The sequence below is a fragment of the Apis dorsata genome, unplaced genomic scaffold, assembly GCF_000469605.1.
Source record: "Apis dorsata unplaced genomic scaffold, Apis dorsata 1.3 scaffold_1186, whole genome shotgun sequence".
NCBI lineage: Eukaryota > Metazoa > Arthropoda > Insecta > Hymenoptera > Apidae > Apis > Apis dorsata.
The window spans coordinates 17,558-29,216 of NW_006264283.1; the positions used below are offsets into that span (position 1 = coordinate 17,558).

General features: G+C 21.3%; 3 protein-coding genes across 5 annotated transcripts in view; 2 read left to right on the plus strand and 1 right to left on the minus strand.

Annotated features, from left to right (window-relative positions):
• The window catches only part of LOC102674715 (protein FAM13A), a gene marked incomplete at its 5' end in the record, with an annotated part of 10,198 nt that extends 7,817 nt beyond the window's left edge, over positions 1–2,381 (plus strand). The window contains 4 exons of the mRNA XM_006624973.2: positions 11–211; positions 290–943; positions 1,047–1,294; positions 1,393–2,381. Of these exons, the coding sequence (XP_006625036.1) occupies positions 11–211; positions 290–943; positions 1,047–1,294; positions 1,393–1,606 (1,317 nt within the window). The remainder of the gene's footprint in view (positions 1–10; positions 212–289; positions 944–1,046; positions 1,295–1,392) is intronic.
• A 2,588-nt stretch (positions 2,382–4,969) lies between these two features.
• On the minus strand, positions 4,970–9,139 carry LOC102674464 (centrosomal protein of 57 kDa-like). 2 transcript variants are annotated; one of them, XM_031514787.1, is made up of 11 exons: positions 9,062–9,139; positions 8,390–8,629; positions 8,052–8,269; positions 7,533–7,959; positions 7,178–7,475; positions 6,829–7,111; positions 6,408–6,767; positions 6,177–6,323; positions 6,004–6,119; positions 5,797–5,929; positions 4,970–5,659 (listed from the first exon to the last, which is right to left on the minus strand). In XM_031514787.1, the coding sequence occupies exons 2-11, from the start codon at positions 8,562–8,564 to the stop codon at positions 5,393–5,395; spliced, it is 2,424 nt and encodes an 807-aa protein (XP_031370647.1). In that variant the 5' UTR covers positions 8,565–8,629; positions 9,062–9,139; the 3' UTR covers positions 4,970–5,392. The 2 variants fall into 2 exon arrangements, with proteins under 2 accessions (XP_031370647.1, XP_031370646.1); XM_031514786.1 differs by lacking the exon at positions 9,062–9,139 and adding an exon at positions 8,750–9,054.
• Positions 9,140–9,762: 623 nt separating this feature from the next.
• LOC102673749 (2-oxoglutarate dehydrogenase, mitochondrial) overlaps positions 9,763–11,659 on the plus strand; it is an 11,660-nt gene continuing 9,763 nt past the window's right edge. For both annotated transcript variants that reach the window (XM_006624965.2, XM_006624964.2), the window contains exon 1: positions 9,763–9,881. The gene's annotated coding sequence lies outside the window, so the exon portion shown is untranslated. The remainder of the gene's footprint in view (positions 9,882–11,659) is intronic.

Below are 11,659 nucleotides of genomic sequence, written 5' to 3' on the forward strand. Positions count from 1 at the left end.
CTTTTATTAGGAAAACGAAGAAGAAGCTGATAATATTTATAACTTATCATCAAATTCTAATAGTTGTAATGGATCTCCAGCACAAAGTTTTTTGGAAATGTTGAGCAGCGGACCGAGTCGATCACCATCTCCTGCTCGTCCGCCAACAGTTAGTCATGAAGATTTAAATAATCCCAGTTTAACAAACTGGACTTTTCAACGACAAGAAAATGTAAACGACAGTAGAGTATTAGTCTTTATTATTATTTATTTTTAATAATAATATTACGTATTAATCACATATTTATAGGATGAAGCTGTTGATGCTAGAGTAGAAGCTATGCTTTCTCCACGAAATTCGTTATTACTACCTAGACGTTTTTATTCTGAAAATGAAATGCAACCTAGTGCTCCAAATATTGCAGAACTTGGATTAAAAAACTTGACTAAATATATAAATGGTTTGAAAAAAAAAATAAAGAAATATGAAGACGAATTTGAAGAAAATTTTGGTTATCGTCCAAGTCATTCTGATAAAATGAGTAACAGAGATATAAAACGATTATGTACAGAATTAAGTAAATTGCGAAAAGAGCATAAGTTATTAAAAGAAGATCCGATTAGTGCATTATTAGCTAATGAAAATAACAAAACAAAAATAGCTAATGATAGTCCAACAAACAACAATAATAGTCAAGAAAAGTCTAGAGCAATGTCAATGGAAGAAATGATAAAAGAAATAGAAAAAAAATTAAATGAAAAGAGAATAAAGTATAATAGACCCGAAAATATGGAAGAATTAACTTATGAACAATTAATAGATGAAAAAACTGCTGTTCAAAAAGCTTTGCTTCATATTGAAAATACTTTTGGAAGACCAGTTTCTAAAGAAGATAGAGCTATTGTACGACCTTTATATGATAAATATAGAACTTTAAAAAGACTACTTATTAGAGCAGGCGTGGTAAGTGATATTGTAATATTTTGAATTTTATAAACTTAATAATAATAATAATTCTGTATAGATATATAAATGTATAAATTATTTTTAAATATATCTCTTACAGAACAAAAATAAAGATAGTATTTCAGAACTAGCTACTATTTTGGAACATGAAGCAATGGATTTTACATCGTCCAATTTACCTAATAATTCATCTGATACAGAAAGAAGAGCTAGCGAACCTGATATGTCACATAGAGGTATTTTGGATTGTATAGATTCGATAGATCAATTACCAACTGATAGTGATAGTCAGCACAGCAGTAGCGAAGGAAGTCGTAGTAACAATGAAAGTCTTCATGCATTACCACAGTGAGTTTCTAATTTATATAATATAATTTATTAAAATCAATTTCTTAAAGATAATCAAATTAACCAATTATACTATTATACAATTTTATCTGTCTTAGAGAAGAATTATTAGTTCAACAAAAATTAACTAGAGAAGAGAAAAAACGTTTACGACGAGCTTTAAAAGAATTAGAAGCACAATTTGAAGCTCGTACTGGTCGTAGAATGCAAAGAGAAGATCGTGGCCCGCAAGTTACAATCGTTTACGAATCGTATAAACAAGCAAAAGCAAAACTTCGACTAATTGATGCTCTTATAGCTAAAAATGCTTGATGCAGTATCTAATGGATGCCTTGAAATTTACATCCAAAGAAGTTTGACATCCAAAATATATGTGCAGTGATTATTATACAATTGAAACCTAATATGACATACAGTTATAAATATGATGCTATTGTATAATAGAGATGTTAAGAAAAAACATTTAAGAAAAACTAAGATTATTAAAGCAAGGCAGATGATTTAAATTTAATAGAAATCAAAATATTTTATAAAAAGAATGGAAATTTGTTTTTGATTATAATACTTTGATTTTATATGTATGATTCTAATTAGTCAACAATCTGTTTTAAAGAACATTAAACTTGTATAGAATATATTCTAAGCTACAAAAAATGTATAATTAATATAAATACTAATTGCAACTGAATTTATTTCATTGACAAATTAATTTCTTTGTAACTTTGATAAAAATAATTACTACGTGTAATATGATATTTGTAACGAAATATTTTGAATAACAAAAAATTTCGTTATTATAATTATATATATTATTTTAATAAGACTCTTCTTATATTGGTAACTTATTGAGTACATATTATGAAGTGATATCATATGATAATAAATAATAAGATTAGTATCAAGTTAGTAATTTGAAATTTAAACATTAATAGTTAGAAAAACAGTGGCGTTATAAACAATCTGTCGATTTGCACTCGCAATTTCCTTCAAATACTCGTAAAATTCATTAAAATAAGGAAATGCTTACTGCTTATGGTTATTGTAAACTCTGCCTATTATACAAATAAGAACATCACATAACAAGATATTAAAAAAAAAAAAAAAAAAAAAAAAAAAAAAAAAAAAAAAAAAAAAAAAAAAAAAAATAAAAAAAAAAGAAAAAAAAAAAAAAAAAAACCCAAAAAAAAAAATTAAAAAAAAAAAAAAAAAAAAAAAAAAATAGAAAAAATAGAAAAAATAGAAAAAATAGAAAAAATAGAAAAAGAAAAGCCACTGACTTACTTTTAAAGTTTTGTACATATTTTTATCAATGTTATTTAAAGATTCGTCACTTTTTAATAGAAATTTAAAAAGTTTATCTTTTTTTTAAATTATTTGCATATATAATATGTTATGATAAAATTATATTGTTTTTTTATATTTTTTTAAGATCATTTTTTTATGTTTCGTTAAATGAAATAAGAGAACAAGAAGACAAAAGAAATGAATTGTTATTTAAAAAGTTATTATATGTTTATATCTTACTAAAAATCAATATATAAAATACAGAAGTAATATAAAAAAAATGTTAAAAATGGAAAATGGTAAAGTATGAAAATAATCATTCATGATTGAATGAAATGTAACAAGCATATTCTATATTAATCTCCTTTCTTTAATCATTACATATTTGCGTCTTTTAATTTATTTTAATAATTACTGGTATTATTTATATTTTTAAATTGCTATTATTAAATTTATATCTCTTTATATTTCATAATATGGAATATTATTTTTTTTTAAAATTAATATATCAATTGGATAAATATAGAAAGAAAAGAAACAAATATGTAAATTATATATTATTTAAATTAAAATTAATGTTTATTTTATTGTTCAAAGATCTTTATCAAATTGAACGTTAAGAGTAAACAGATCTGTGGGGTTATTTGTAATGTAAGTACCTTGTAAGAAATATCACATGTTATAATTGTAGAGTACTATAAACTGTTACAGTCTTATAGCTGTATTAAACATATTTACTAAAACCTCGTTAATTTTTCCGTTTTATATTTGTATAAGTGAAATTTTAAGGCAATTATCTTGAAATAATGCAAAATATGATATATAAACGGTAGCCTTAAAATTCAACTTGATAAGGCGTCTTAAATGAAGGTGCTATATTTTCAGTTTAAATCATATTAAATGAAAGAAATAATTTTGCAAATCAATCTCTATCAAATCTATGGAAGTGCGCCAAAGGGGTTCGCATTTTTTCTTACTATAATTTTACAAAAATAAGCTACAGAGCTTAATTGTACTAAATATGTATTAAAAATTTAAAAAAATAGTGTGTAGGAAATCTTATATATATATATATTTATTTATTTATATATATGTATGCGATTTAAAATTTTAATCTAAACTAATATTGATTGTTGTTCAAATTTTTAAAACGATTATAAAAAAATTTCTAAAATATTATATTCGTAGTTTCAATTGGTTCCTTACAATATATTATAATTTATTCATAGTTTAACATGAAAAAATTATGGCGGCCCCAATTCTTAGCGCTAATCCATTTCGCACACTAATATAAAAAAATTTATTTAAAATATTTTTAAATATTTTAATCTTATATTAATCCAAACAATGTTTATTATAAATTTTATCCGCTGAATTAGTATATGCGGAATGTGAATGAAACCGAAAAAGATTTTTTAGACCAAAGCATTTTTAGTCTGTGATATATAATATGAGAGATATATTACTTATATTAATATGAGAGAATGTGTGTGAGAAGGATTTAAGTTTTTTTGTGGAAACGATTTCTTGACGTGAGGAAATGTTTTCGGCCGTCTCCTTCGTAGAAGGAAATTGAGATTGATGATCTGTTTAAAAGATCGTAAAATAAAAATAATAACTTGAACTTGAATGTTACATTTCTTTATAAAAAAAAAGAGAAAAGAAAAAAGAAAAAAAGAAAGAAAAGGAAAAAGAAAAGAGAAAAAAGTTGGAGTAAAAAATTATGATGAAAAATTTGGCAATTTAATTTAATAAAATTTATAATTTTTTAATATTTTTTAATAATTACAAAAGACAATTTTTTTGTATTGACTTCCTTCCGAGCTTAACATTATATCCATTATAATATTAATATTATATTATATCTGTTATAATATTATTATTATTACATTTATTGATATATTTGCAAAATATAAAACAAGTTATTTTATATTAACTATTAGATATATTATTTTCATCAATTTTTAGTGTGATCTTTATGATAAAAAAAAAAACAATACTGCCTTAGAAATGATTAATATTCTATGAAATAAAATTTTTTAGATTATATATAGAAATGAAATTTATATCTTCATGAAAATTTTAAAATGAAATCCGATTTTGCATGATTTTTTTATAATATATAATTTTGTGTAGCTGTGTAGTTACTTGTGAGATTAATATTTTTGTTAATAATTGGCTAAAATTTCTTAATTATGAGAAATAAGTTATTATTACGAATGATCAGATGTTGTTGCATAGAAAAAAAGAGATAGTCTTGATGATATATCTATTAAAAACATCATATTAAAAACAAAATTAAAAAACAGGTAAAGATTTATATACTAAAATAATTTTAATTATTCTGCAATATTTGAAAACATTTGAAAACTTATTATGTATATATGTGTAAACGATATAACTATATAAAGTAGATGCGTAAATAAATATATAAAACTATACAAATCTATTCATTATAACAAGTAGCACACAGAATTGAATAAAAGAAATATGTGGTCTACTAAAAATATGATTTCTATTATACAGAATAATCCTAACAAAATTCTTAATATAATATAAATTATCATTATATTTTTTTAAATAATATAATGATAAATGACAAATCTTCTACTACACAACACAAATGTTTACTTAAGAAAAATTATTACAAATTTTATTTGTTTTATACTTTATATGTTATTATCATTTTTTAATCAAATTTTAGACCATCATTTAATATGATATTACATAAACAATCATTTCAATAAATATCATATAACAAATTTGTTAATAATTTCAGCTTATGTATTAAATGTGATTCACTAAAATACACTATTACCACGACATCAGTTTTAATTGTTTTTGAAATGTTTGAATTTGCCGTAAAAGTCCGGCTAAACGAAGTGAAGTAGGTTCCCTTGCAATAATACTATTTCCTCTTTTATGAAGAGATTTATGTTGAAAATTCGATCCATTAGATTTAGTTGATGTAAATGGAACAGTTGTATATAATTTATCTGAACCCAATGGAATTTCAGTTGATATACAAACATAGCTATTCTTTTTTTGTAACAATCTCATTTGATGTTTCAATGCCATTACCTAAGATCAACAAGTAAAGCAATTATAATAAATTTTCAATTTATGAATTATTAAAAATATTATAATTAAATCATAAAATATAATAATCTAAATATAATAAAATATCATAATTTAAGAATAATAATAAGTCATTTTACCTCTTTATATAAATTAACAACAGCATTTATTTCAGCTTCTTTAATACTTAATTCTTTCTCTAAATGTAATATTTCTTCTTCTAACTCTTTATCACTGTATTTTTTTGCTTTTGTTTGTAATCTTTCATATCTCCTATTGATTAAAAAATATTTAATTAATACATAGATTATATAATTTTATATTTTGCAGAAATTAATTTAAGTTACGTGTTCATTTCTTCAAATTGGTCATGAAGATTAATAAGAACTTCTTGTATTCCTTTTGAATCTTGAGAATGATTAACTATTGTCGTATTGGAATTGTGTTTATCACATATACTACCCTATAATTTGTTTTAAATTAATATTCTCAAACAATCTATTACTTTGCAAGACTTCACCTGATAAATTTTTGACTGTATCTCTGGATTTTCCATTTTAGAATTTACATTTTGATGAGAAGCAAATAATTTTAACATTTTATTATCTGTTGCATGTAATATCTGTGCTGTATTTAATGTATTTAATTGATTTTCTGACTTAGTATCCTGAAAATAGACGTGACTTTTATATTTTGAAATAAAATATGAACTTTTTTAATACTATTACTTTGAATTTTCTAATAAACGAACCTTTTTTTTATGAAGGTTTTCATATTTATTTATATCGCCATTAATTTTTTGTTGTATATTTTGATATTGTTCAAGACTTGATTTTATATTTACATTTAAATTTACATTACTTACTCCTTTCAAAAACATATTTTCATTTTCTAATAAATGTTCACCTTTACCCATAAATAAATTTTCTTTTTGTATATGTGCATTCATTTGAGAATTCATTTGGGAATTCATATGAGATAATTTACTCTGTTGATCATTTATTTGTTCTATAAGAATAGATGCAGGTTTCATACCTCTACTAATTTTACGAATAAGAAGAGGAGTAATTCCAGTCGTAGCAGTTTGTCTTGTTTTCATTATACTTAAAACCTTTTAAATAAAGAAAAGTTATAATAATAAATACAGCTCATTTTTATATTTAATAACATACTTGTTGTATATTTAAACCTAAATTATGACTTGGGGTTACAGAAGTACCCACTACAAAAGGTATATTTCGAAAATTGAATCTACTGAAATATGATCGATTTGCTCTTTTCAATTTTGAAGCTAAAGTTGGCATTTCATAATTATGAGTAATTATTGGATTACAATATGATGCTTGTATAATTGCATGTTGACACTGATGTGAATTGTATTTTTCCATAGTACATAAGGGAGTGGTTGAAACCTCCAAATTATAATTTAGATCATTAGTAATTGTATTTTTTCCTCTAAAAGTAGAAATATATATTATACTTAATGTTATCATTTATATAATCATTATTATAAGACCTTACTCTACTTTCTGTCCAGATTGATATTGTCTTTGGGAACAATTTTGAAGACCATCTATATTAGTATCACAAGTATTTGCATAATTATTACTTTCACATTTTGGATTTATAGACATATTCTGTCGTTTATTTATAGCTGAAGATTTTAATATGTTAATATAGTTCATATGATGTTCAAGTTTTGAATGTTTACTAGGAATAGCAGATGTGCTACCACTTTTTGCTGCAGTATTATGATAAATTTCCACTACTTCATTAGATGCTTGTTGAGACTTGAATGTATGACGATTACTTACACTATCTAAAATATACATAAAAATCAATATAAAGTTCTCAAATGAACATCTTTATATGATACTTTTTTGTTTTCGCCTTTTTGTATCCTTTTTTCCTAAAAGAACTGTTTCTCTTGTGGTTACAGTACTCCTTGAATTAGAACAATTTATTTTTCTTCTTCGTTTCTTTTTCAATGAAACAATATCATCTAGCTTACATAAAGAACCTTTTTTGCTTGATAATGCTGAAGAAATTGCTCTTTCTTTTTTCTCATTTCTTACAGAAATTTTATTTTTATCACTGGGTCCATCTTTTAAATTACCAGAAATATTCAATTTTATATTATCTCTTATAGATGGTGATTCTTGAAGTATATAATCATTTTGATTATCCAGAATTAATTGTTCAAATGATTTGTTTGAACATTCAATATTTTCTATCAATTCTGTAGAATATTCTGTTAAATGCTTTTGATATGGGAGTTGCCAATTGTGATTGTGTTCTTCACACTGTTAATAAGATTTTTATAAATATAGTTATGAAGAACAACTTCCTTTAGAATGTGTATCAAATATATTCATGATTTAAACATGATACATACTACCATGTTTTCTTTCTGAATTGGTAATAATGATTTTGATTGTATATGTATATTTTGAATATCATACGTTCGAGGTGTAATTGAAGAAACTTCAATTCCTGCTGCTTTCTGTTTATCAAAATTTTGTAGTTTTTCTTCCTCTTTATCTTGTAGATTAATTTTTGATATAATATTTACTAAACTTGATGTTATAGGTTCATCCTTGTGAATTATATTGTCTGTAACAAAATTTGTTTGTACTTATTTTTATAATTTTGCAATAATAACAGAATATAAAGTAATAAAAAACATCAAATGTTAATATTTATTATATCATTTTCAAATATTTACAAACATACATTCAATATCAGAATAATTTTCCAAAGAATTATTATAATTCATCTGTTTGGAAATTATAGTTTGATCATTACTAGAAGTCTTAATTTTAGAATCTTTCCAATTTGGACTATACAATGTCTTTTTATTTTCTTGTATTTTTGGCATATCATGATATAACATCTTCATATATTTCATATGAGATTTTAACGAATCACATCTTTCTTTTGTAGAATGCAACCATTGTTTTACATTTTTTACATCTAAATAAATAAACATCAATATAATTAGATATATTACAAATATAATATTGTTATTGTAGAATATAATGAAAAATCATATATAAAACATGTTGAATTATAAAATAGTAAATATATAATTACCAGAGCAATATTTTTTCTTGTTATTAATATCCATATTCTGTTTTAAATTAATTAATATACATAATTTAATTATCAAATAACCATCATAAGTAAGATCAATATTAAAAATTTTAAATTTTTTAACGAATAAATGAAATTTGTAATAATATAAAACTAAAAGAAATCTATAAAAATTCAAGAAATAAGAAGGAAGAATTTCGTAGGTTACGCTTTTATTGTTTATCGATTACATTTTTACATATATATCTTTTGTTTCCGATATGTTCTTCTTTCATTAAAAGAAAATCGTTAACGGAAAATTTTAGTTCTTACCAGAATTTTAAAATATTTAAATTTTATCTTTTTCAATATCGATTTTCGTTTCTTCACACAATTTAAACATAACATTTTATTATAATAATATTGTTGAATTGAAAAAATTAATTACTATTAAAATATTTAATTTATATACATATAAAATTTATGATATATTTTTATATAAAATTCATAAAAACGAATAAAATTAAAGGATTTATATCAAAAACGATCTTCATCCAATTTCAGTTATAAAGTCTATCACACTTCGTGATTTGATTAGATACATATAACTTTTTTGTAATATAATTAGAATTAATATAGAATTAAAATTATATAATTAATAGAAGAAAATAAAAAATTTTGAATTTATTGAAGAATAATTGAAGATTTTTAAATTTGAAAAAACAAAATATTTTTTTAAAAAAATAAAAATTGATAAAAATTTTTTTTTATATAAATTCTCAAATTTTGATGCATATTTTATTTTAAAAATTAATCATGAATTTAATATTTAATATTAATCAAGAATCAAATTATTATTTTTTTAAACAAATTGAAAGTAGAAATATTAATTTTTGTAATGATATAATGACATCATAACAAATTTTTAAAGAAATTAACAAATTCAAACATTAATAATGAACAAAAAAAATTATATTTAATGTTTTTAAAATAAATTTAAAATAGATTCAAAATCAAATTATAATAATATGCAATATTTAGTCGTTAGGTGCGCTGAGGTCTACCTCTTAATCATATTTTAAGACGACGTAGTTCGCTCTTCTTGTGAGTTGTAAATGGTGGATAGTCTGTCATCGTGTTGCGTTAACATCAGGTAATATGAATTTGTATCTCATTTATGTTTAATTTTTTAAATTATAAATTTAATGAAGAACATGATTTTTACTAATAATTGTTAATCATTCTTCATAAAGAAACTTAATTTTAATAACAAAAATTATTCCATCTTACAATTTTCTTTGGTGACATTTTCGATTACGTAAAATTGTTGCAGTAGACAAAAATAGTCACCTGACTTAATAAATGCAGACAAAACAAATTCCAGAACTTTAGAAATTTAACAGATTTATTTTATATTTTCATATTATATATTAATTAAAATACTATTAATAATTGAATCAATAACCTATAATGGGATTGTATATGAGTGAAAAATATTATTTTTTCATATATTTGGATATAAATGCAATTGTGCAATCGCTATAGCTAGAATTCTATAATGAATTCTACATATATACTTTTTTGAGATGCTTTTTTAAATTTAAAATCTTAGTATTTTTATTTATTCCTTTCTTATTTGTATAAGATGATTGACATTTAATCACTTAAGAGAAATGTCATATATTTCTTATATTTCATTTATTTATAAGTGAACACAATTTTTTTCAAATATTTTAAAAGCTAAAAATCTATTTAAAAAAAATTGACTTTTGCCATTTATTTTTCATTATAATTTTTTTTATAAAATAATCATAAACACAACTTAAATTTGTAAACTTATAGGAATTTGAAAAATATATATATATATTTGCCGATATAAATTACATAATAAAGAAAATTAAGTTAGTATTTTGTTATACGCATTTATTATCGTTTTTTGTTTTGTTCTATTCAAAATCCTATATAAATTTTATATATTTCTAATTGATATATATATTCGTACGATTACTCGTAATATATTGTGATAATTGATAATTCGTTATCGTTTTTATATCATAATTATTATGAACATTTTTTTATTGCTTTCAATTTAAATTGTATAATATTATAATATTATTTATTATAATATTAAAATGAATTTTATGTTAATATAAATTATGATCTAACCTAATATTTTTGGCATATATATTTATTTCTTGTCGTGTAAATTTACATAATGAAATTGAATATAGAGAATTTATTATGAATTCTTATAATATATTTTGACTTTTTAACTTGATTTTAAAATAGATGAATTTTATTTATTTTATATTAATAATATATTATGCTGATTATAGAAGTATTAAATTAATTTATGATATATTTCTTATTTATTATTAATGTTTATGATTGTATATATATATATATATATATATATATATATTANATGCAGAAATTATTTTGTTAATATTCATAAGATATAATTTATTATATATTTATAGTTCGTTTTTTTATATGTAATTATAATAACAAAAAATTTTTTAATCTAAATATATTATTATTTTATCATTATCATTATACTTTAATATTCAAAAAATTATTAATTTATATTGATATCAAATTAACAATTTTGATAATTATATATTGATATATTAAATTATTATTTAGTATATATTATTTATTATCATACAAATATTTATTAATATTAATATTATCACTAATTTTTTTTAAATACTTATTTTCCATAATTGTACATGATACATAAATTGATTGATTTCATCATGTACTAAATTTTAAAGTTGGCAATCATATATGATTGTGCAATTATAATTAAAAGGAAATTTAAAAATATTTTTTTTATAAATAGAATCTTACAAAATGATTTCATAAGAAAATTATTTTTTAGAAAGATATATTAGATTATTTAAGAAAAAATATTAATTTATTTTAAAT